The following is a 27,442-nucleotide window of genomic DNA, read 5'->3' on the forward strand; positions in this document are numbered from 1 at the left end:
GGCAGTGCCATTGAGGATATCTCCATTTTTAAAGTAGGAAATGTTGTTGTTCTTCATTGGCTGATTGCTCCCAAGCAATAGGAAACCCCCACCCACTGTACTGCTTTAAAATGGTGGAAGCCTTCAATGGCAATGTCCATGCTAAAACAGATTATATCCATGACCAGTCCTCTCTCTATGACAACCGGCACAAGATATAGTCGTTTTTTAAAAGTTGCCGAAATGCCACTTGCCTCTACTTATATCAGTGTATTCGTAACAACTCAACCATTACAAAATGTATATTTGATAAAATAAGCCTCATGTAGCAAATTCGCAATACATTTTTCTGTTACCAAATTCAACACTCATTTGCTTCCGTACAAAATTCCTCACTTTGTGCGATTCTTTTTGTGGACAGATTTTGGCCGGAGTGAAACCTCTTGCTTACCTCTTCCTCTCTGTTTTAAAGCTACCTAATCACCAGACCACCATTTTCTGTGTCAAATGCAAGGTGGTGGTTCTAAGACCAACAGTAAATACACCAAACCTGTAAGTCAGTTTTTTTTAATCCACATTTTTACAGTACCATTATACTATTTTTAATGTTTTATTGATGTTCCTGATTGTTTTGGTGGCTGCTGTGGTGTGTCTGTTCTTGGTAATAAGAGGGGAACCCAGTGTGAGGAATATGTGAACCCTTGTTTGCTTACGTTCTGTCCCGCTCTCTTACATCCTGTTTACCCAGTTATCGGATTAACACAACCGTTTAACCTGAACATCACCGTTGCTATGTGATTTGAATCAACACTATTGTGTTTCGTGATCTCAAGCTTTAATATTTTGTGATTCCTCACCAAACCATGTTTTAGGGACCATCCGCAGTAGAAATCTGACTGCCTACATTTTCACCCGATTCTACATGTAAAATCTGTGAGTACTCGGTTAGTAAATTATAGTCAGCACTGTACTCTGTTCAGAGGTGCTAAGTACTCTCGGCCAGCAAACGCTATTGGTGTGTCTGAACCCTTAGATTTGAGGTTGGTTCAGGGGTTTGTCTCATTAGTTCCATTGTGGCGCATATTCTCATCTGATATTTATGCAGACAGTGTCCTAGTTATCGGCACCCCAAAAAGGCTGCATGACTCTGGGTTGGTTTTAATCGTGTTCGAAGCACTTCTAGATGAACACACGATGGCAACATCCTGTGTATTCATGGTATGGATGTAGGAGATCCGAAAATGAAAGTAGTCCTGTTTTGTGGTAGTGCTATAGGTCTAGGGTGTGTGTAAGAAATATATTTGCTATTTTCACAGCTGGAATTATGAGTGCAATAGCTGGCGGTGGTGTGAAAGAGCTGGGTTTTGATGAATTAACAAGTTGTATGTGTGAGGAAGGCTTGGCCACTCACTGGCCAATCAATTAGTTCCATGGCTTAATTCTGCATGTGTTTGTCTCAAGTTCTGTAGGTTACTGACGGTCTTTGCTTTGTCATCAACTCCAGAACCAGAATATTCTCTTCCTGAACCCGGTTTCCCAAAGCATCTTAAGGCTAAGTTCATCGTTAGAACCTTCGTAGGAGCAACGTTAAATCTCCGAGCTGTTTCCAAAAAGCATTGTTATTAACGTTGCACTTGAAATGCTCATAATCTAACACCTTCCTCAGACCACTCGTAGAAAAGCTAAATGTGTCGTTTGATGCTTTTTTGCCCTCCTGCGTCACTTTATACACAGATCTCCACTCAACAAAGAATCACATGGTTTATCCGTCTCTGTGACCATGATAACTTCAGAACAAAATTGACTACAAATACCAAGTTGCCAATATATTTGTAAATGATAGAAAAACAAGCATTGTATACAAATATGCTTCAAACAACTAAAAGCCTTGACTGGGCTGAGAGGGAGCTGACCCCCTGAGGGTGGGATGGCCAAGAAACCAGAAGTGGCTGGGGTGTAGGTTTTAAGCATAGCCTGAAGGTAGGGATACAAGAGGGGCGTTTCCCTTGCTGCTCAGTAGCAAGCACCATGGTCTTGTAATGGTTGGGGAGAATGGGCTCGTGGTAATGACTGGAGCGGAATCAGTGGAATGGTATCAAACACATGGTTTCCGGGTATCAGATGCCGTTCCATTTGCTCCGTTCGGGCCATTATTATGAGCCGTTGTCCCCTCAGAGCCTCCACTGAGGGGGACACTATGGAGTGGTCAACCATGACGCAGAGGAAGAGGAGCTCAGTCTTGTCAAGGTTGAGCTTGAAGTGGTGGGCTGACTTCCAAGCTGCCATGCACGCAGAGATGCGTGTCGCCACCTAGGTGTCAGAAAGGAGCAAAGTAGTTGAGTGTCATCCGCATAGCGATGATAGGAGAGACCATGTGAGGATATGATGGAGCTGAGTGACTTGGGGTATAGAGAGAAGAGGAGTGGGCCGAGTCCTGGTAGACATCAGTAGTGAGAGTACATCCTCAGATCGTCTCCACAACATCTGGTAGGAGCGGCCTGCCTGGTAGGATGCAATCTCATCTAGGAGGATGAGAACAGAGGTGCGAGAGTCAGCTTTGGCAGAGCGGAGAGCCTCTGTGACGCAGAGGAGAGCTGTCTCAGTTGAGTGAGCCGTCTTGAAGCTTGACTGGTTAGCTTTTACTACTTGAGAATAAGGTACAGGGACTCCGTTCAAAAGGGTATCTTAATTTGAACCCTGCATTTGTTTCTGTAGTCCACCAGAGGGGTGTGATTTTTTGTGAAGAGGGTGTGCTATCCACAGTGTATGAAATCTGGATAACCTACTTTTGGAGATGTGCTCGCCAATCCAAAATGGGTAGATTTTGGGAAGTGTGTTACCAAATATCTGCGCTGTGCTCAGGAAAATGAGAAAATGCCCCAAAAGGTGGAGGTCTTCCAGTGACATCTTTGTTCTTTTCCTTTCACTTCACCAGAGGAGCCAGATGGAGAGGAAGAGCGAAGGGGGTTGTGGCCACAGATCTCCACTGTAAGTTGTTGTGTGTGTGTGTATTTGTTGATTTTTCAATCTTGGTCAGACTTTTGGCAAGTCAAGATGATGAAAAATACCATATCACATGCTCTGCTCTACTGTGTCAATCTCCAAACTAAAGATTTTGTATTTTTTTTAAAGGAATGGGATCATGAATTGTCTACCCGTATCTGATAATCATTTCAAATAGCATGCAGACACAATGTCAATCCGATTCATTAAAGGTACACTATGCAGAAATCACTCCGCCATTTGCTTGTTGCTGAACTTTGAATAGTTTGCCTAATTTCAGTTTGTGACAAAACAAACTCGCCCCATCTAAACCGCTTTTGAATACATTTTCCATAACCAAAAATATTGTATTTTCAGCTGTTTGAAGTTGGTGTACAAAACCGAAAATAAAAGATACAGAAACTGAACTTAACAGGAAGCATAATAATAACGCAGATAAAACAGATCTACCACTTCTTAGACTTGCTTTCAATAATGTGTTTTATTTCATCTTTATTTAACAAGGCAAGTCAGTTATGAACAAATTATTATTTACAATGACGGTCTACTCCGGCCAAACCCGGACGACGCTGGGCCAATTTTGCACCGCCCTATGGGACTCCCAATCACGGCTGGTTGTGATACAGCCTGGATTCAAACCAGGGTGTCTGTAGTGACGCCTCTAGCACTGAGATGCAGTGCCTTAGACCGCTGCGCCACTCGGGAGCCCTAATAAGAATGACACATCTACTGTATAATGAAAATGTCTATTTGAATTTGGTCAGGTCGCCCCAAAAAGTGAACATATTGCAGCTTTAATTAAACAGTGAACTCACATGGCCAGATCAGCAAAATACGAAACTGTGATAAATCTGACATTTGATAAATCAGACTTTTTTGCACACTGCTGTTTCTGTGCTCAAATCCATGCTTGTTTCTAAATGAGGGCCTGTGTGTGTTTTAATATAATAACAACCGGCCACTATCAGTATGATGATTAAATCAGGGCTAAAGCTATTGATTGTGTCATGGTGTTGTGGTTAGAGGCACGGAGACATGTTGGAGGTAGGAATGTTGTTTAAAAAAATGCACATCAATTTCCCTTTTCATTATATTACTCATTACATTTGTAATTATTCATTAAAATATATTCACAAAAAATGCTTGTTGCATACCGAAGTGTAAAACTAAATTACACTCTAAAATCACATTGTCAGATGTTTTCAGACTTCTGATGTACAAAACTCAGGTCTCAAAGTGCAGGTTGGCACTTATTGTCATGAATCTTGCCTTGGTGGCCGTGCTGCAGTGGTCACTAGCTGGCACACAATCTGATTTTAAACCTTACCCTAACCTTAACCACACTGCTAACCCTAACCTTAACCACACTGCTAACCATAACCTTAACCACACTGCTAACCCTAATGCTTAACCACACTGCTAACCCTAATGCTTAACCACACTGCTAACCCTAATGCTTAACCACACTGCTAACCCTAATGCTTAACCACACTGCTAACCCTAACCTTAACCACACTGCTAACCCTAATGCTTAAACCTAACTTAAAATGTACGATGTAGTCAATTTTGACATTGCAGCTGGCCCATTTAGCGGGAAATCGCTCAGTTTTGCCTCCAGGACAATATTCATGACAATAAATATCAACCACAACATTGCAGAATGTGATTTTTGTAGTGTAATGTACCTTTTAACTTGAAGTGGCATTCCTCAAATTGCAATTCGACATAGCACAAAACAGAATCCAGATGGAAAATGTCTCCACTGTGTCAACTTCAAATGGAATGAACCTAGTGTCTTTGTTTTTATCAGGGTCCATCAAGAGAGACCCGGCTCCCCTGTACCCAGCTGTGTATCTATGAAGAGTGAAAATTCTATATATCTGCCAATAGACTTCAGTGGTGGAGACTTTACCCGTGAACAAAGGTACAGTAAAACAATATATCTATATATGACTATATATTTGGAATGAATGAATTACACTAAAATCGAAGTCACATAGTCAGATTTTTTCAGTCATCCGATGTACAAAACAGCAGTGGTGGAAAAGGTACTCTTTGTCATACTTGAGTATAAGTAAAGATACCATAATAGAATATGACTCAAGTGAAAGTCTCCTAGTAAAATACCACTTAAGCAAAAGTCAAAAAATATTTGGTTTTAAATATACTTCAGTATCAAAAGTAAATGTAATTGCTAAAATATACTTAAGTATCAAAAGTAAAAGTATAAATCATTTCAAATTCCTTACATAAAGCAAACCAGACTTTGCTATTTTCTTTTTTTGTTGTTGCCAGGGGCACATTCCAGCACTCAGACATCATGTACAAATGAAGCATGTGTGTTTAGTGAGTCCACCAGATCAGAGGCAGTAGGGATGACCAGGGATGTTCTCTTTATAAGTGTGTGAATTGGACTAATTTCCTTTCCTGCTAAGCATTCAAAATGTAACGAGTACTTTTGGGTGTCAGGTAAAAAAGTATATAATTTTCTATAGGAATGTGGTGAAGGTAAAGTAAAAGTTGTCTAAAATATGAATAGTAAAGTACAGATTACCCCCAAAAAAACATCTTGAGATGTACTTGAAAGTATTTTTTACTTAAGTACTTTACATCACTGCAAAACAAATGGACTCAACTTGACATAGACTCTGAAAACAAGACCATTGGGCATAAACTGGTTCAATCAACATTGTTTCTATCTAATTTGTCAACGTATTGTGACGTGGCATCTACGTGGAAAATATATTGGATTTGAAAACATTTATCAACTTTTTTTTGAGGGTGAAATTTCAACCACAGGATTATGTCATCAGGGTAACCAAATTTCAACATAGACAAACCTTACATAAAATATTTTCAATGTGTACCTTTAAAACAACGTCAGATTTTCAACGTTATATCTACCATCAGAAGAAGAAAAAACAGTAGGTCGGGCTACACCTCTTAGGGGAGAATTGATCTATAGCTACCGTTTGGTCTCCCACCCAAGGCTTTAACCCTTCCCAGCCCTGCTTAGCTATGATAGTTGTCCCTGACCAATACCAACGTGGTATCGTGAGAATGATTGTTGAGAGATCTCTACTTAAAAACATAATGGATTCACTGTTGTCTATTGAAGTCATCTCAAAGGGTTTAACAGAGCAAAGGAAATGTGACCATGCTTTATCAATCATCAATGATGCTATTTAGGCTAATATAGCATTTGCAAAGCCATCAACAGCAATTGTTTAAATTCAACCCAGAATTCAACAACAAAAATGGTCTATAGCATAAGCCTAAGGTTTCAAGCTCTGGTTGAAATTGAATGATATTTAGTGATATTGTGTTTGATTGTCAACGCAACCAGATATCAACATTTAAAGGAGATGTATCTTCTGCTTGGATAGTTCCATCTGTACCACTGACTTAGTCTGGCTTTAATTCTAGTTTTTCTACAAATGAATAATTGATATGTTGCATTCACTTCTCCATTGCAACCAAAAATCGAAGTTAAAGAATAGGACTAAATCAAATCAAATTTGTATATAAAGTGCTTTAAAACATTTATTTGATTTAGTCCTATTCTATAACATCAATTTTTGGTGAAGGGGGAGACGAACTGGAATTAAAGCCAGACTTGCAGAAGATACATCTCCAAATGTTGATATTTGGTTGCGTTCACAACCAAACACAATTTAATATTTATTTTCTAAGACAGTAAATAGCCTAAAATTAAGGCTGTTTTACAAACTAATGTAACATTCAACCTTAAAATGAGTAAAACATCCATGGCCACATTTAGAGGTGACTGTAACTATACATGTCTACTTATGTAATCATATAAAGCGGCATGTTCAAGATGGCATGCAAAGGTCACCGCAGGTCAGTGGAGAACTTCACATTGCTGTAATAATCTGTCAGAATCTCAAACGCCATTGATCACCATGCAGTCCTGGTTGTTTGGTTCTGCTATTAGATGAAGCAAAATATCTGACATTGTATTCCCATTTTAACTTTGCTGTGATTTTAAATGGTTGAAAGCGCAGTGATAAAAATGTGGGTGACAATTAAACCAAAAATATGACATTGTTTGTGCATTGGAATATGGTTGTGCTTTTAGATGGTTGAAAGCAAGCTGATAACACATTGGAAATTCAACTAACATTTTGAGTGGGTGAATATAGCTTGTAATGTCATTGATCAATGTTTCAAGTAAATATTACTCAACTATCCACGTTAACATGATGTAGGGTACCCAGTGGGAGGACTGGGGTCAATTTGAGTTTGAAGGCAGTCAATTCAGGAATTGAACTTAAGTAACAATTAAAAAAAGCCTATATATTTTCAATGACTGAGGAACAGAAGCTATTTATTTAAGTGTTTTACTTTATTTGATTAAAATCACTTCCTGAATTGACTGTTTACAATTTGAATTGACCCCAGCCTGGCTGGAAACATCTGACAATGTGATTTTAGAGAGAAATGTTCCTCTACAGTAAAGTGGTATTCCTTAAATCCCAGCTTAACATACCACAAAACAGCATCCAGATTAAAAAAAATATGTTTTTCCATGTATGAATGTGTTATCCAATGTGTTTCCATTGGCTAATAGCATTAAGGCCAAATCCAATGTTTCAACAACAAAAATCTCATCAGTCAACAGACAATGCCCCATAATGGCAAAGCAAAAACAGTTTTCTTGAAATTGTTGCTAATATATTAAAAACACAAATACCTTATTTACATAAGTATTCAGACCCTTTGCTATTAGACTCGAAATTGAGCTCAGGTGCATCCTGTTTCCATTGATTATACTTGAGATGTTTCTACAACTTGATTGGACTCCACCTGTGGTGAATTCAATTGATTGGACATGATTTGGAAAGGCACACACCTGTCTATATAAGGTCCCACAGTTGACAGTGCATGTCAGAGCAAAAACCAAGCCATGAGGTCGAAGGAATTGTTCGTAGAGCTCCGAGACAGGATTTTGTCAAGGCACAGATCACTCATTACAAAAATATACGAGGGCTTTAGCATTTTCTCCAGTGTGCAAATTGTTACCGGGAGAGGGGTCTGTATTAAAGAAAATGATTAGCTAATCACACCCTTTTAGTATGTCATAAATTTTTGTGTTCTATTGATACTATGCTTTTTCTAAATCCAAAATGTAATTTAGTGTTACTCAATTTAAATAAAGGGAAATAACAATTTGAGCCAAATCAATTAATCATATAACGTTTAGTAAATACTTTTTTAAAGCATTGATGACCTTAGATTTTTGCATTTGTGGCCTCCATTTCAGAAAATCCTAAATGACCTAAAATGTCTCATTGGTGTTACCATCGTTGGTGTTACTACTGCTACTGATGGCACAAGGTTATCATATTGGTAAAAAAGTATTTAAAGTAATTAAGCTTCCACAAAATCTTGAAAAATTAGGTACATTTTTTCCAAATTGGCATGCCTAAATGCCACCATAATTCAAGAAAGACCAACATGTGCAGAGCGTAGGGTTGTTTAGTGCACAGGAAAGGGTATCCTGAACACAAGTCTCACAGCCACTCCATATATACTGTATAATAGGCCATGGTTGCCTGACATTTGTTTTCATGATTAGAGTCAAATGGAAACGTATTTTTCTTAACAACTGAAAGCTAAAAATAATCTGAATTGCTTCTTCTTCTTTTTCAGAACAATTGGTGACCAAGACCAGAGGTTAGAGTCAGAGATTCCGAGGGGTCAGTACACTTGTTCACTGATTGGCCAGCTTTAGTCCTTTCCTGGTATCAATTCATAAGGAATGGATCACTATGATTGTTTAAATTAAATAATTAATAAATAATACATTGTTTTAAAGGGATGTTTCTCTCAAAATACAGCTTAATGATTTTATTTCCGTCTTGGCTGTAGTCGAATCCCCAGGAAAGTTGTTGTGTGTATTTCGATAACACTTGATAGTGTCTCGCGCTCTTCACGCCGGCAAAGCTACGACACAGTGTAGCAGCTTAAAACCTACTGTTGTCGTGACGCCCTCTCCTATATTACTGTAGTCTGATCACATCTCCTCTCCTATATTACTGTAGACTGACGATGTCTCCTCTCCTGTATTACTGTAGTCTGACGATGTCTCCTCTCCTATATTACTGTAGACTGACGAGGGCTCCTCTCCTGTATTACTGTAGTCTGACGATGTCTCCTCTCCTGTATTACTGTAGTCTGACGATGTCTCCTCTCCTGTATTACTGTAGTCTGACGACGTCTCCTCTCCTGTATTACTGTAGACTGACGAGGGCTCCTCTACTGTATTACTGATGATGTCTCCTCTCCTGTATTACTGTAGACTGATGACGTCTCCTCTCCTGTATTACTGTAGTCTGACGAGGGCTCCTCTCCTATATTTTCTCTCGTCCCGACTCCTGGGTGCTGCTTCACTTTCGCGCTCTACTCTACTGTCACCCAGCATTCTGCAAACTGAAGTGAATTTCTCAAGTATGGAGCAGAATATTCTGCTCATATCTGGCCAATGTAGGGATCTGTAATTATGTGAATGTATGTTTGCGCGCAAGCAAATGATCATGTAAAATGTATTTATGCAGTGAACTTGTTTACTCGCTCAGATCAGTCAAATGGAAAAGTTTGATAAATCAGACGTACACTTTTGTGCTCAACCACCTCTGTAAACAAAATACTTATCCAAAAGCCAAAAATAGCCAGCCAAGGTAAGTGGACAAATCATAAGAGATTTATATTTTGAGTGGAAGATCCCTTTAATTAACCTCCTCTATACTGCTAGAGCTAACGAATCAAAATGACGAGTTATCCAAAAATAGCCAAGGTAAGTGGACAAATCATAAGAGATGTATATTTTGAGTGGAAGATCCCTTTAATTAACCTCTATACTGCTAGAGCTAACGAATCAAAATGACGAGTTATCATCCTTCATAACAGTGGTTCTAATGTTGAGAGTCCTTATGTTATGCGCATGTTATTCCTCCTAAAACATTTATTAGACCACTGATGCTGAAAATGATGAATGTAACTGTGAAAATAATGGTTTCAGGATTATGGAAAATGTATTTGTAATTTGCGTTCTTTAAATTGAGGGGTGTACACTACACTTTAGTAATTATCAGGGAACATTGGAATATCTGTCAAACTACATCTATAAAGTTAAGTATTTTGCTATTTATAATACTTGTTTCATCAAATAGATGAACTTCCTCTGGTGTACCGACTCAAATCTACCCTGAAGAAGAGACATGAGTGCATATTTGAGGGAATAGCTAAACAAGGCCACTCAACACTTCTCAACAAGATCTACACAGAGCTCTACATCACAGAGGGTGGAAGCGGAGATGTCAATAACGAACATGAGGTGAGACAGATTGAAACAGCTTCCAGGAAATCAGCAGCACAAGGGACACGAATCAAATGTAACGACATCTTTAAACCCTCACCTGGACAAGACAAACCTATCAAAACTGTGCTGACAAAGGGAGTGGCTGGCATTGGAAAAACAGTCTCTGTGCAGAAGTTCATTCTGGACTGGGCTGAAGGAAAAGCTAATCAGGATGTACAGTTCATATTTCCACTTCCTTTTCGGGAGCTGAATTTCATGAAAAATAAAATAATCTGTTTGAATGAACTTATAGATCACTATTTCATTGAGATTAAAGAATCTGGAATCTCCAACTTTGACAGCTACAAAGTTATGTTTGTTCTTGATGGTCTGGATGAGTTTCGACTTCCTCTAGACTTCAAGAACAACGAGAGCTGCTGTGATGTCACACAGGCAACCTCCGTGGATGTGCTGCTAACAAACCTCATCAAGGGGAATCTGCTCCCCTCTGCTCTTGTCTGGATAACATCCCGACCAGCAGCAGCCAATCAGATTCCTCCAGAGTGTGTTGACCAGGTGACAGAGGTACAAGGTTTCAACGACCCACAGAAGGAGGAGTACTTCAAGAATAGGATCAGTGATGAGAACCTGGCCAGCAGAATCATCACACACATTAAGTCATCAAGGAGCCTCCACATCATGTGCCACATACCAGTCTTCAGTTGGATTACGGCCACTGTTCTAGAGAGACTGTTGTGTCAGGCAGAGAGTGGAGAGATGCCCAGGAATCAGACTCAAATGTACACACACTTCCTGGTATTTCAGACCAAACAAGGGATTCAGAAGTATCTTGAAGACCGTGACCGAGATCCACACTGGGATAAAACGATAATTCTCTCTCTGGGAAAACTGGCACTCAAACAACTGGAAAAAGGCAATCTGATCTTCTATGAGGAAGACCTAAGGGAGTGTGGCATTGATGTAAGAGAAGCATCAGTGTACTCAGGAGTGTGCACACAGATCTTCAGAGAGGAATGTGGGCTGTACCAGAAGAATGTGTACTGCTTTGTGCATCTGAGCATTCAGGAGTTTCTTGCTGCATTATATGTGTTTCTCACATTCAACCAAAGCAGAGAGAATCCACTGGTCAAAAAGAGATCTTCATTCAGGGACCATGAATCATCAATCGGACACAAATCTACGATCGACTTCTACAACAGTGCAGTAGATAAAGCTTTACAGAGCGAGAATGGACACCTGGACCTGTTCCTCCGCTTTCTTCTGGGCCTTTCACTGGAGTCCAATCAGACTCTCCTACGAGGCCTACTGTCACAAACAGGGAGCAGCTCACTGACAAATGTGGAAACGGTCAAATACATCAACGAGAAGATAAGGGAGAATCCCTCACCAGAGAAATGCATCAATCTGTTCCACTGTCTGAATGAGCTGAATGACCACTATCTAGTGTGGGAGATCCAAAGCTACTTAAACTCAGGAAGTCTCTCAGAAGCCAAATTGTCACCTACAGAGTGGTCAGCTCTGGTCTTTGTGTTGCTGACTTCAGAAGAGGAGCTGGATGTTCTTGACCTAAATAGATTCTCCAGATCAGAGGAAGGTCTTCTGAGGCTGCTGCCAGTGGTCAAAGCCTCCAGAACAGCTCTGTAAGTACCTATAATGGTTTCCTAACTTGGCTGGGTGTGTTAGACTTAATATTTTGGCCGTTATGTTTGAAAATGTTCACATTATGTTGATTCAATTTCAATTGATGTTCTATTCAGGTTGAATAGATGTAAACTCACAGAGAGATGTTGTAAAGAGTTGGCATCAGCTCTCAGCTCAAACTCTTCACAACTGAAAGAACTGGACCTGAGTGACAATGACCTGCAAGATTCGGGAGTGGAGCTGCTGTCTGCTGGACTGGGGAGTCCACAGTGTAAACTGGAGACACTGAGGTGAGTTATTTACATTGGCCCTTACCAAATGAAGGTGCGCTGATATGATCATAAAGTGGATTGTCCTACCCAAATATCGCGATTGTAATGGTGTGTAATTATGTTAGTTTCATGTCGCATGCAGGTAAACATTGAACTCTGATTTAACAATCAGATCCGTCAAATACGAAACTTTGATAAATCAGGCACCTTTTGTTGGATCTGAACCACTGCCACTCGTGGATTACGAGTCCTGCGTATCACACTATTGCCCCTCGCAACCAACCTCCTTGCACTGCATTTCCTGTTTTGACTCTTTACGCGTTTCCAATAACTGCTGCTAGAGGCCACAGAATATTTATCTAAAAACTGTGATTCCAAAAAGATGAGTCAGGAGATTTGGTCAACTCAACTGATTAATCAGGAATGAGCAAGTTCAGCTTTACTACAAGGACCCCTTCATGTCCTCATTACATTTTGTGCATTAACTCTACTTTTGATATATTTAAACAAACAATATTGGAATCACCATGGTCACAACCATAATCTATCAACTCCATTGGCCTGATATATTAAGATCAAATTTGAGTTTTGCTTCAAATATGTTACATTTAATTAGATTCAAGAGTCATAAAACTGAGGAAAAACTAAATTGCTACTGTGTATACCACATGAATGAAGAAGAAAATGCAATTTTTGTCAACTCCTTAAAACATCAACACAGTCAGATTTGAGTCTAATGTCAACTCCGTAAGACATCAGCATCACCTCCGTAAGACATCAGCATCACCTCCGTAAGACATCAGCATCACCTCCGTAAGACATCAGCATCACCTCCGTAAGACATCAGCATCACCTCCGTAAGACATCAGCATCAACTCCGTAAGACATCAGCATCAACTCCGTAAGACATCAGCATCAACTCCGTAAGACATCAGCATCACCTCCGTAAGACATCAGCATCACCTCCGTAAGACATCAGCATCACCTCCGTAAGACATCAGCATCACCTCCGTAAGACATCAGCATCACCTCCGTAAGACATCAGCATCACCTCCGTAAGACATCAGCATCAACTCCGTAAGACATCAGCATCACCTCCGTAAGACATCAGCATCACCTCCGTAAGACATCAGCATCACCTCCGTAAGACATCAGCATCAACTCCGTAAGACATCAGCATCAACTCCGTAAGACATCAGCATCAACTCCGTCAGACATCAGCATCAACTCCGTCAGAGTGCTGAAAGATCTGATAGAATAGTTATTTTTTTATTGGGGATTTTCAAATGAATAATTTTACAAATTGGACTTTTAGATGCAGAAAATATGTTTGTTTTGAGTATCTGTTGTCAACTCTGTCAGTGGCTATTTGTCAACTCCGTCACTGATTGCTAACCCCCTTCAGATTGATTTTGTTGTTCTATTGAATATATAGAATATTTTCTGCTAAAATATTTACAAAATCACTGTCCTGCAACATATACTTAAAACAATTGAAGTATTTTCTGTGCTAGACTTAAGAGTCTGCTTCAAATGTTGTACTATGTTCTAAATCTTTAAAAATGTGCCAAAATGCTAACAAATTAACCCTGAAGCATTTAATAGTACTATAAAACAAAACAAATAAGATTGGAGTTTTGTATTACATATTTGAATCATCTAATATTAGAATTAAACAATCAATATTAACAACATTTTAAATATATTTTGATAGACCAAAGTATCAGCTATCATACCATGTAAAGGAACAACCTCCTAATTTTGTAGAAAAAAATAAATCACATAAGATGCAAAAAACTGGATTTATGTCAACTTCAGACACCATAAAAGGCTTTTCATTTTTAGTCCAACAAGTGTTAAGGCCTTAAGAGAAATGTTGATTGTCCCGTCTTTCAAACAGCAACTTTTTCTCTCAGCCTCATGGCAAAATATGTAAAAATACATGAGAACAAATTATCTTTTGGCATTTATAAAATTGTACCAAAACTTCCTGTTTCCATTACAGCTGTTATGATTATTTTTTATACTGTATGACTTTTCTCACATAAAAACTGTGAATGGAAACGTGGTTAATGAGTAAATTGTTATGCCTCTGAAGTGATAATGGCCTGTTACTTTGGCTTCTAAGAGTTTCATGAGTAGAATCTAAGTAGTGGATGATTTGTATCCAATTTGTTCTGTCCAACTTGTTTCATTTTAGGTTGAATAGCTCTAAACTCACAGAGAGATGTTGTGAACAGTTGGCCTCAGTTCTCATCTCAAACTCAAACTTAAGAGAGCTGGATCTGAGTGACAATGACCTGCAGGATTCAGGAGTGGAGCTGCTGTCTGCTGGACTAGGGAGTCTGCAATGTAAACTGGAGACACTGAGGTGAATTATTGGAGCACTTGAGTTTACAACCATATTTACTTTGGCCTTCATTTATTAAATGAATGTGACTGATCATAAATTGTTAACATTAACAATTACGTAATAATAATAATATTGCAACTACTGTCTAATTAAAAACATATATTTAAAAAAAATAAAAAATAATATGGCATATGTTGCTGGCTTCAAGGCAAGCAACACTGAAGCATGCATGAGAGCATCAGCTGTTCCAGATAACTGTGTGATCACGCTCTCCGTAGCCGATGTGATTAAGACCTTTAAACAGGTCAACATTCACAACGCCGTGGGGCCAGATGGATTACCAGGACGTGTACACCGAGCATGCGCTGACCAACTGGCAAGTGTCTTCACTGACATTTTCAACCTCTCCCTGTCTGAGTCTATAATACCAACATGTTTCAAGCAGACCACCATAGTCCCTGTGCCCAAGAACACTAAGGTAAACTGCCTAAATGACTGCCGACCCGTAGTACTCACGTCTGTAGTCATGAAGTGCTTTGAAAGGCTGGTCAAGGCTCACATCAACAGCATCCTCCCGGATACCCTAAACCTACTCCAATTCGCATACCGCTCAAACAGATCCACAGACGCACTCCACACTGCCCTTTCCTGCCTGGACAAAAGGAACACCTATGTGAGAATGCTGTTCATTGACTACAGCACAGCGTTCAACACCATAGTGCCCTCAAAGCTCATCACTAAGCTAAGGACCCTGGGACTAAACAACTCCCTCTGAAACTGGATCCTGGACTTCCTGATGGGCCTCCCCCATGTGGTAAGGGTAGGCAACAACATATCTGCCACGCTGATCCTCAACACAGGGGCCCCTCAGGGGTGCGTGCTCAGTCCCCTCCTGTACTCCTTGTTCACCCATGACTGCATGGCCAAGCACGACTCCATCACAATCATTAAGTTTGCCGACGACACAACAGTGGTAGGCCTGATCACCGACAACGATGAGACAGCCTATAGGGAGGAGGTCAGAGACTTGGCCGTGTGGTACCAGGATAATAACCTCTCCCTCAATGAGATCAAGACAAAGGAGATGATTGTGGACTACGGGAAAAGGACTGAGCACACCCCCATTCTCATCGACGGGGCTATAGTGGAGCAGGTTGAGATTCAAGTTCCTTGGTGTTCACATCACCAACAAGCTATCATGATCCAAACACACAAAGACAGTTATGAAGAGGGCACGACAAGCCTATTCCTCTCAGGAGACTGAAAAGATTTGGCATGGGTCCTCAGATCCTCAAAAAGTTCTACAGCTGCACCATCGAGAGCATCCTGACTGGTTGCATCACTGCCTGGTATAGCAACTACTTGGCCTCCAACCGCAAGGCACTACAGAGGGTAGTGCGTACGGCCCAGTACATCACTGGGGCAAAGCTTCCTGCCATCCAGGACCTATATACCAGGTGGTTTCAGAGGAAGGCCCTAAAAATTGTCAAAGACTCCAGCCAGCCTGGTCATAAACAGTTCTCTCTGCTACCGCACGGCAAGCAGTACCGGAGCTCTAAGTCTAGGTCCAAAAGGCTGCTTAACAGCTTCTGCCACCAAACCATAAGACTCCTGACCAGCTAATCAAATTTGAGATTTTTGGTTTCAACCGCTGTGACTTTGTGAGACGCAGAGTAGGCGAACAGATCTCTGCATGTGTGGTTCCCACTGTGAAGCATGGAGGAGGAGGTGTGATGGTGTGGGGGTGCTTTGTTGGTGACACTGTCAGGGATTTATTTAGAATTCCTGGCACACTTAACCAGCATGGCTACCACAGCATTCTGCAGCGATACGCCATTACAACTGGTTTGCGCTTAGTGGGACTATCATTTGTTTTTCAACAGGACAATGACCCAACACACCTCCAGGCTGTGTAAGGGCTATTTGACCAAGGAGGAGAGCGATGGAGTGCTGCATCAGTTGACCTGTTCTCCACAATCACCTGACCTCAACCCAATTGAGATGGTTTGGTATGAGTTGGACCGCGGAGTGAAGTAAAAGCATCCAACAAGTGATCAGCATATGTGAGAACTCCTTCAAGACTGTTGGAAAAGCATTCCAATTGAAGCTGGTTGAGAGAATGCCAAGAGTGTGCAAAGCTGTCATCAAGGCAAAGGGTGGCTACTTTTAAGAATCTAAATTCTAAAATATACTTGATTTGTTTTGCACTTTTTTGGTTAATACATGATTCCGTATGTGTTATTTCCTGGTTTTGATGTCTTCACTGTTATTCTACAATGTAGAAAATAGTAAAAATAAAGAAAAACCCTTGAATGAGTAGGTGTGTCCAAACTTTTGACTGGTACTGTACATATTTACAAGTATCTTCACATAGGGATGTTTTTATTAGTTAAAACACAAACAGTTTGTTCTTAACATTAGAAAAAGGGCTTTCCTAAATTCACTGTGTTGATTTTAATGCCTGATCTCGACGGGTAAATGATTCCAGTCAGTAGGGCCTTTGTACTGAATCTGAAAGATCATTCTCCAACCTCATGATGTTGTTGTACACTATGTGGCACTGGCTGTTTTTCAGGATCTGCAGCTCATTATTGTGTAAATGAGAATTGGAATGTGGAAAGGGTTCTACACGGAACCAAAAGTGTTCTACCTGAAACTAAAAAGGGTTCTCCTATGGGAACAGCAGAATAACCTTTTTTTTTCTAAGAGTGTAGTGAAGATGAGGTTAACTACATTGCCTACCTTGTGAGTGGGAGGGGACTGGGAAAGGGTGAGGTCAAAAAAGGAAAGGAGTGGAAAGAAATGAGTCGAAGGTGTCGGGAGGTTGAAGTCTCCGAGTAGGGTCAGAGGTCAGCCATGGTCGGGGAATGAGCTATGCAGTATGTCCAACTCATCAATGAATAAAATACAATTGTTCACAGACTAGCAGACCCCCTAAATATGAGATGATCCTACCCCGTTATCTATTTCCCTGGGCATGATAGGAGGACGTCGGCACTCTTTAAATGTCCTTTATACCAAATCATGTCTGTCCCAGGTGCGTAGGTATTAAAATTAGAATTCTGGAGGAGATGGCGATCCACACACTGTCAAAAAAGAGGAATGCCTAAATGCTGTATAAAATGTAATTCAAAAATGTATTTCTATTATAGGCTACGTGGATGTAACCTCACAGAGCGTTGTTGTGAAGCACTGGCCTCAGTTCTTAGCTCAAATTCCTCATGCCTGAGAAAGCTGAACTTGGGTGTGAATGACCTGCAGGATTCAGGAGTGAAGCTGCTTTCTGGCGGACTGGGCAGTCCAACCTGTAAACTACAGACACTGAGGTCAGTATTACTGGCGTTATTGAAGAGCAGAACCTTGTTGAATATCTTAATTTAGAATATTTATTTGAAAGCTTTTGAAATAAATATATTTTCAGGGAGTTCTGGTGTTACACTGTGCAAATACAGGTGAATTTTGATCCAATTTGTTTTGTCCAACTTGTTTTCTTTTAGGTTGAATAGATGTAAACTCACAGAAAGATGTTGCGAAGAGTTGGCCTCCGTTCTCATCTCAAACGCACACCTGAGAGAGCTGGATCTAAGTGACAATGACCTGCAGGATTCAGGAGTGGAGCTGCTGTCTGCTGGACTGGGGAGTCTGCAATGTAAACTGGAGACACTGAGGTGAATTATTTAGCAACCTGACTTTACAACTATATATTAACTTTGGCCCTCATTTATTAAATGAATGTGATTGATCGTAAAATGGACATTCGCTTATTTCCACGCAGGATTCTGTATTTAACAATATCAACGTGATCATATAGTGTGTTCGAATGAATCCCACGTCTCCTCTGAGATGTGCGTACAGTCAGTTTTACTGGTGAACAAGTGAGCGTCTGTACATAGAATATCAAATTGTTACTGTCACCTCTTGATATATCTTCTCTGATCTACTGTTCATACAACAGTGGATTCTTAAAACATTAAATGATAATTATATGGCTACTACTGTAATAAAAATAACAATTAAATAATAATAATATGGCATCTACTGTCTAATAACAATAACAATTAAATAATAATAATATGGCAACTACTGTCTAATAATAACAATTAAATACTAATAGTATGGTAGCTAATGTCTAATGATAACTATTAAATAATAATATGGCAACTGTCTAATTACAATTAAATCATAAAATGACAACGTCTAATAATAACAATTAAATAATATTAATCATAAAAAATGAAAACTTAGATTAAAGCATAAAGGTTCTCTCGAGTGGCATAGTGTTCTAAGGCACTGCATTGCAGTGCTTGAGGCGTTACTACAGACCCGGGTTCGATCCCAGGCTGTGCCGCGACCGGGAGACACACGAGGCGGCACACAATTGGCCCAGCGTCGTCCGGGTTAGGGGAGGGTTTGGCCTGCTGGGATGTCCTTGTCCACTCGCGCTTTAGCGACTCCTTGTGGCGGGCCGGGCTCATGCACGCTGACTTCGGTGGCCAGTTGTATGTTGTTTCCTCCGACACATTGGTGCGGCTGGCTTCTGGGTTAAGCGAGAAGTGTGTCAAGATGCAGTGCGGCTTGGCAGGGTCGTGTTTCGTAGTACACATGGCTCTCGCCCTTTGCCTCTCCTGAGTCCGTACCGGAGTTGCATCGATAGGACAAGAATGTACCTACCAATTTGGATATCACTGAAAAGTTAAAAAAATAAAAAATAAATAAACATTTTTACAACTAATAATAGGCCTACAACTAATATAAACGACTGCTACAACTACTCATACAACTGATATAAACTACTGCTACAACTGATATAAACTACTGCTACAACTGATTTAAACTACTGCTACAACTGATATAAACTACTGCTACAACTACTAATACAACTAATATAAACTACTGCTACAACTACTACTACAACTAATATAAACTACTGCTACAACTACTACTACAACTAATATAAACTACTGCTACAACTACTAATACAACTGATATAAACTACTGCTACAACTACTACTACAACTAATATAAACTACTGCTACAACTACTACTACAACTAATATAAACTACTGCTACAACTACTAATACAACTAATATAAACTACTGCTACAACTACTACTACAACTAATATAAACTACTGCTACAACTACTAATACAACTAAGTACCTTTTTATATATACATACATATTTACAAATGGCTTCACATGGAGATCTTTTTATTAGTTAAAAATACTACGTTTCTTCTTAACATTTAAAAAAAGGCTTTCTTAAATTCACTGTGTGATTGTAATGCCCTGATCTCCATTAGTACATTTTTCCGTTTGGCCTTTGTACAGTGCCTTCAGAAAGTATTCACACCCTTTGACTTTTTCCACATTTTGTTGTGTTACAGCCTAAATTTAAAATGGATTAAATTGAGATTTTCTGTCACCGGCCTACATACAATACCCCATAATGTCAAAAATGAATATTTTTTCTTGAAATGTAAAACATTTATATAAAATGAAAAGTTGAAATGTCGTGAGTCAATAGGTATTCAACCCCTTTTGTTATAGCAAGCCTAAATAAGTTCAGGAGTAGAAATGTGATTAACAAGTCACATTAAGTTTAATTGACATGATTTTTGAATGACTACCTCATCTCTGTACCCCACACATACAATTATCTGTAAGGACCCTCAATCGAGCAGTGAATTTCAAGCAACCACAAAGACCAGGGAGGTTTTCCAATGCCTCACAAAGAAGGGCACTTATTGGTAGATGGTTTAGAAGAAAATTAAACAGACATTGAATGTCCCTTTCACCATGGTGAAGTTATGAATTACACTTTGGATGGTGTATCAATACACCCAGTAACTACAAAGATACAGGCGTTCTTCCTACCTCAGTTGCCAGTAAGGAAGGAAACTGCTCAGGGATTTCACCATGAGGCCAATGGGGACTGTAAAACAGTTAGAGTTTAATGACTGTTGTAGGAGAAAAATATCACAGCCAAAATTTTAACTACAACATTGTAGTTACTCCACAATACTAACCTAATTGACAGAGTGAAAAGAAGGAAGCCTGTATATAATTATAATCCTGTTTGCATTAAGGCACTAACGTAAAACTGCAAAACATGTGGCAAAGAAATGTATTTAATGTTCTGAATACAAAGCGTTATGTTTGGGGCAAATCCAACACAACACATCACTGAGTACCACTCTTCATATTTTCAAGCATGGTGGTGGCCATTTCATGTTATGGGTATGAATGTCATTGTTAAGGACTGGGAAGTTTTTTTAGGATAATAATAAATGGAATAGAGCTAAGCACAGGCAAAATCCTAGAGGAAAACCTGGTTCAGTCTGCTTTCCAACAGACACTGGAAGACAAATTCACTTTTCATCTGAACAGTACAATAACTTTAAACACAAAGTCAAATATAAACTGGAGTTGCTTACCAATAAGACAGTGAATGTTCCCGAGTGGCCTAATTACAGTTTTGACTTAAACCGACTTGAAAATCTATGGCAAGTCTTAAAAATGGCTGTCTAGCAATGATTCTAATATGTATTGATTCAGGGGGTTGAACACTTATCTAATCAAGATATATTAGCGTTTATTTTTATTTTTTATTTTTTTTACAAATGTTAGAATTTCTTCCACTTTGAAATGTATGTATTTTGTGTAGACCTTTGACAAAAAACAACAACAATTCTATCAATTTTAATCTCACTTTGTAACACAACAAAATGTGGACAAAGTCAAGGGGTGTGAATACTTTCTGAAGGCACTGTATATGAAAGATCTTACTCCAACCTCATGATGTGATTGCTGCTGTTGTTGGAGTAGTTGTATGTATCACTATGTTTCTCAGTGTAGGTAGTTATTGCAAATGTGAACTGGTTTATCTGGTTAAATAAAGGTTAAATAAATCAAATCAAGTAGCCGATCTGGGTCTCTGACTAGCGTAGCGGCTAGTGGGCTCTCCCTGGCTACGGTTCAACATTTATTTGCATGTAATTGTAGCAAATGTCAAATATATCGTCCTGAATATGAAACAATTTGTTTAGAAAACAAATAGCCCTTTAAATAGTTGTCAAGATGTGGGTGTAGCTGGTGCATTGGAAGTCATGCGCAGGAGAGCAGAGATGAGTGGACAAGGCACTTTACTGAGGCAACATCATAAGAATAGAACGCAATCGCGTCACAAAAACAAATGCTCTCAGAACAGGTGAGGCAGAACTAAGTACAAAATAACAAGGTACAAAGTACAGGCTGTCAAAAAGCGCGGGTGTAAAATAGAACCCGACGCAAACCAGCCGGAAGTGTGCCAACCTGACAATCAACAATTACACACACAGACATGGGGGGAACAGAGGGTTCAATACACGGCATGTAATGAGGGAATGAATACCAGGTGTGTGGGAAAACAAGACAAAACAAATGAAAAATTAAAGGTGGATCGGCGATGGCTAGAAGACCGGTGACGTCGACCGCCGAACGCCGCCCGAACAAGGAGAGGGACCAACTTCGGCGGAAGTCGTGACAATAGTTCCCTCCTGATACGCCTAGTGTTAGTGGCCGCCCCCAATACATTACAATTCCACTTCATTACATTAGCCACTAAGATGTAGCTTTTTTTAAAATATTTTTTTTAGGCTGAACCGATGTAACATCACAAAGAACAACTCAACTCTCAGCTCAAACTCATCACACCTGAAAGAACTGGACCTGAGTTACAGTCAGCCAGGAGACCCAGGAGATCTAGGAGATCTAGAAGACCCAGGAGACCCAGGAGTAGAGCTGCTCACTGCTGCCCTGGAGGATCCTCAATATCATCTCAAAACAGTCCGGTAAAACAGTTCTGTTTTTAATCTGTCAAATGTAAACAAATGTACAATATACAATAAGGTTTTCAGAGTCACTTCATGTCCTTGTGCTTTTCTTGCAGTGGCCACGGTGAAGAGTTTTTGCTGTTTCAGAGATGTAAGTTATTTGCTGTTAAATCAAGCTTTTACGTCTTGAATAGGGCAAATTACTAAGTATCCAAAAAGTATGAAAAAACAGCACACTAGTGAAGGCGGACGGCCAACCATGACTTCATTCCATTTGTCATTGCAGAGTGTAGGAAGGAACAATACATTTTTTTCATGTAGTTTTTAATCAGGCTTATTACGAATGAAGCCGGTCGTCCGTCTTCACTAATGTTTTGAAAATTGTTCTGGATACTTACAGCGCATTGCATAATGACTTTTACATACTCTGTTCTTCCTTGATTAGCCTCAGTAGTTGCATGTGAGCTAACACTGGACCCGAACACAGCGTACAGACATCTCTCTCTGTCTGAGGACAACAGAAAGGTGGCATGGGAGATAGAAGAACAACTGTATCCTGATCACCCAGACAGATTTATGGACTGGACACAGGTGCTTTGTAGAGAAGGTCTGACTGGGCGCTGCTACTGGGAGGCAGAGTGGAGCGGGGATGTGGTTGATATAGCAGTAACGTATAAAGGAATCAGCAGGAAAGGAGTGGGGAAAGACTGTGGGTTTGGATTTAATGACAAGTCCTGGAGAATGTTGTGCTCTGATCAGAAGTACACTGCCTTGTACAATAATAAGTGTACTTTCATACCTGTCCCCTGCTCCAACAGAGTGGGAGTGTATCTGGACTGGCCGGCTGGCACTCTGTCCTTCTACAGCATCTCCTCAGACACAGCAACTCTACTGCACACGTTCCAAGCCAAATTCACTAAGCCTCTTTACCCAGGGTTTAGGCTTTGGGTTGGCTCTTCAGTGACCCTGTGCCATGTAGACACCCCAAGCCTTCAAAGAAACACAGTCATAAGTTTGTCATGATAATTGTGACGGCCACACATTTGATGTGTTCAGTGAAACATAATACCAATTAATGGAAAAAAAGATCAGAATTTGTCTGCCTAACTAAATGCAGCCATTGAGCTGCACGTTAAAAATCAGTTTACTCATGCAGTTTAAAATTCACTTTTCATAACACACCAAGCTTTAAAAGACGCATGGTTTTCAAATATCCTACAAATATTTATTAAAAGAGAGAACTTGCCCAAGCCTCCCCCATTTCTCCTTCACCCAAATCCAGATAGCTGATGTTCTGAAAGAGTTGCAAAATCTGGACCCCTACAAATCAGCTGGGCTAGACAATCTGGACCCTCTCTTTCTAAAATTATCTGCCGCAATTGTTGCAAACCCTATTACTAGCCTGTTCAACCTCTCTTTCGTATCGTCTGAGATCCCCAAAAATTGGAAAGCTGCCACGGTCATCCCCCTCTTCAGAGGGGGAGACACTCTAGACCCAAACTGTTACAGACCTATATGTATCCTACCCTGCCTTTTCTAAGGTCTTCGAAAGCCAAGTTAACAAGCAGATCACCAACCATTTCGAATCCCACCGTACCTTCTCCGCTTTACAATCTGGTTTCTGAGCTGGTCATGGATCCACATCAGCCATGCTCAAGGTGCTAAACGATATCATAACCGCCATCAATAAAAGACAATACCGTGCAGGCCAAGGCTTTCGACTCTGTCAATCACCACATTCTTATCGGCAGACTCAACAGCCTTGGTTTCTCAAAAGATTGCCTCGCCTGGTTCATCAACTACTTCTCAGACAGTGTTCAGTGTCTCAAATCGGAGGGCCTGTTGTCCGGACCTCTGGTAGTCTCTATGGGGGTGCCTCAGGGTTCAATTCTCGGGCCGACTCTCTTCTCTGTATACATCAATGATGTCGCTCTTGCTGCTGGTGATTCTCTGATCCACCTCTACGCAGACGACACCATTCTGTATACTTCTAGCCCTTCTTTGGACACTGTGTTAACTAACCTCCAGATGAGCTTCAATGCCATATAACTCTCCTTCCGTGGCCTCCAACTTAATTGAAAGTAAAACTAAATGCATGCTCTTCAACCGATCGCTGCCCGTACGTCCAGCATCACTACTCTGGACGGTTCTGACTTAAAAATATGTGGACAACTACAATCATCTCGGTGTCTGGTTAGACTGTAAACTCTCCTTCCAGACTCGCATTAAGCATCTCCAATCCAAAAATTAAATCTAGAATCGGCTTCCTATTTCGCAACAAAGCATCCTTCACTCATGCTGCCAAACATACCCAGGTGCAGAGCACCCTCAGCGGCCGTCTTATTCTGTTAAGGTGCTGTGCAGAGAGATTAAGGCAATACGATTTCTAAGGATGCCAATTGTTGTGTTAGTGATGGTATCTCATGATTATTGATTCGATATTTGATGCTACTGGTTCTACTGTGTTGTATTGTGGTACAGTATGTATTTATTAATGCTGTTTGATTGATTGCTGCTGTTAGATATGCTATGGTTATAGGACAATAACCACCCGAGCCACTGCCTGTTCCCCCCGCTATCATGCAGAAGGCGAGGTCAGTACAGGTGCATCAAAGCTGGGACCGAGAGACTGAAAAACAGCTTCTATCTCAAGGCCATCAGACTGTTAAACAGCCATCACTAACATTGAGTGGCTGCTGCCAACATACTGACTCAAATCTCTAGCCACTTTAATAATACAAAATTGGATGTATCACTTTAAACAATGCCACTTCATATAATGTTTACCTACCCTACATTACTCATCTCATATACAGTGGGGAGAACAAGTATTTGATACACTGCCGATTTTGCAGGTTTTCCTACTTACAAAGCATGTAGAGGTCTGTAATTTTTATCATAGGTACACTTCAACTGTGAGAGACGGAATCTAAAACAAAAATCCAGAAAATCACATTGTATGATTTTTAAGTAATTCATTAGCATTTTATTGCATGACATAAGTATTTGATACATCAGAAAAGCAGAACTTAATATTTGGTACAGAAACCTTTGTTTGCAATTACAGAGATCATAGGTTTCCTGTAGTTCTTGACCAGGTTTGCACACACTGCAGCAGGGATTTTGGCCCACTCCTCCATACAGACCTTCTCCAGATCCTTCAGGTTTCGGGGTTGTCGCTGGGCAATACGGACTTTCAGCTCCCTCCAAAGATTTTCTATTGGGTTCAGGTCTGGAGACTGGCTAGGCCACTCCAGGACCTTGAGATGCTTCTTACGGAGCCACTCCTTAGTTGCCCTGGCTGTGTGTTTCGGGTCGTTGTCATGCTGGAAGACCCAGCCACGACCCATCTTCAATGCTCTTACTGAGGGAAGGAGGTTGTTGGCCAAGATCTCGCGATACATGGCCCCATCCATCCTCCCCTCAATACGGTGCAGTCGTCCTGTCCCCTTTGCAGAAAAGCATCCCCAAAGAATGATGTTTCCACCTCCATGCTTCACGGTTGGGATGGTGTTCTTGGGGTCGTACTCATCCTTCTTCTTCCTCCAAACACGGCGAGTGGAGTTTAGACCAAAAAGCTATATTTTTGTCTCATCAGACCACATGACCTTCTCCCATTCCTCCTCTGGATCATCCAGATGGGCATTGGCAAAGTTCAGACGGGCCTGGACATGCGCTGGCTTGAGCAGGAGGAACTTGCGTGCGCTGCAGGATTTTAATCCATGACGGCGTAGTGTGTTACTAATGGTTTTCTTTGAGACTGTGGTCCCAGCTCTCTTCAGGTCATTGACCAGGTCCTACCGTGTAGTTCTGGGCTGATACCTCACCTTCCTCATGATCATTGATGCCCCACGAGGTGAGATCTTGCATGGATCCCCAGACCGAGGGTGATTGACCGTCATCTTGAACTTCTTCCATTTTCTAATAATTGCGCCAACAGTTGTTGCCTTCTCACCAAGCTGCTTGCCTATTGTCCTGTAGCCCATCCCAGCTTTGTGCAGGTCTACAATTTTATCCCTGATGTCCTTACACAGCTCTCTGGTCTTGGCCATTGTGGAGAGGTTGGAGTCTGTTTGATTGAATGTGTTTTGACAGGTGTCTTTTATACAGGTAACGAGTTCAAACAGGTGCAGTTAATACAGGTAATGAGTGGAGAACAGGAGGGCTTCTTAAAGAAAAACTAACAGGTCTGTGAGAGCCGGAATTCTTACTGGTTGGTAGGTGATCAAATACTTATGTCATGCAATAAAATGCTAATTAATTACTTAAAAATCATACAATGTGATTTTCTGGATTTTTGTTTTAGATTCCGTCTCTCACAGTTGAAGTGTACCTATTATAAAAATTACAGACCTCTACATGCTTTGTAAGTAGGAAAACCTGCAAAATCGGCAGTGTATCAAATACTTGTTCTCCCCACTGTATACTCTATACCATCTACTGCATATTGCCTATGCCGTTCGGCCATCGCTCATCCATATATTTATATGTACATATTCTTATTGATTCCTTTACACTTGTGTGTAAGGTAGTTGTGAAATTGTTAGATTACTTGTTAGATATTACTGCATGGTTGGAACTAGAAGCACAAGCATTTCGCTACACTCGCAATAACATCTGCTAACCAGGTGTATGTGACCAATAACATCTGCTAACCATGTGTATGTGACCAATAACATCTGCTAACCATGTGTATGTGACCAATAAAATTTGATTTGATTTGTTTGATCTATGGTTTTATGTTACATTTTTTTATGGCTCTTGACTTTCTATTCTGTATTCTGTTTTTGTTTCATACGGTATGTGTATTTTGTCAAACATTGTTTGTCAAAATGCTTTTTGATACTACATGGATACGTTTTGACTATAACCATTGAAAACATTTGCATAAAAGCTCCATAGACTTCAATGTTACATTTTTTGGGAGGATTCGCCACTGCTCTTGAACCATCTAAGCTACAAACACCAAACCAACATTGTAATCTGCAGTCTTAACTTAGATTGCTTCAACACAGCTTTTTGCTACCAATTATACTTTA

The 27,442-nt window shown here is 40.3% G+C and overlaps 1 protein-coding gene across 2 annotated transcripts; it reads left to right on the forward strand.

Annotated features, from left to right (window-relative positions):
• Window positions 1–408: 408 nt before the first annotated feature.
• LOC139553933 (NACHT, LRR and PYD domains-containing protein 3-like) lies at window positions 409–27,131 on the forward strand. Of its 2 annotated transcripts, XM_071366717.1 has the most exons (12): window positions 409–531; window positions 2,915–2,967; window positions 4,793–4,906; window positions 8,656–8,702; window positions 10,176–11,964; window positions 12,082–12,255; window positions 14,438–14,608; window positions 17,743–17,916; window positions 18,088–18,258; window positions 22,227–22,421; window positions 22,520–22,554; window positions 22,849–27,131. In XM_071366717.1, the coding sequence occupies exons 1-12, from the start codon at window positions 487–489 to the stop codon at window positions 23,424–23,426; spliced, it is 3,546 nt and encodes a 1,181-aa protein (XP_071222818.1). In that variant the 5' UTR covers window positions 409–486; the 3' UTR covers window positions 23,427–27,131. The 2 variants fall into 2 exon arrangements, with proteins under 2 accessions (XP_071222818.1, XP_071222820.1); XM_071366719.1 differs by lacking the exon at window positions 14,438–14,608.
• Window positions 27,132–27,442: the final 311 nt, after the last annotated feature.

This window comes from Salvelinus alpinus, chromosome 25 (genome assembly GCF_045679555.1).
Source record: "Salvelinus alpinus chromosome 25, SLU_Salpinus.1, whole genome shotgun sequence".
NCBI classification, from domain to species: domain Eukaryota; kingdom Metazoa; phylum Chordata; class Actinopteri; order Salmoniformes; family Salmonidae; genus Salvelinus; species Salvelinus alpinus.

Bases quoted from the DNA above. Each gene is read 5' to 3' on its own strand.
- LOC139553933 (XM_071366717.1), top strand. From the start codon at position 487: ATGCAAGGTGGTGGTTCTAAGACCAACAGTAAATACACCAAACCT. The intron at 8,703-10,175 runs GTCAGTACACTT...TTCATCAAATAG, and splicing joins AGAGTCAGAGATTCCGAGGG to ATGAACTTCCTCTGGTGTAC. The intron at 12,256-14,437 runs GTGAGTTATTTA...GTTTCATTTTAG, and splicing joins TGTAAACTGGAGACACTGAG to GTTGAATAGCTCTAAACTCA.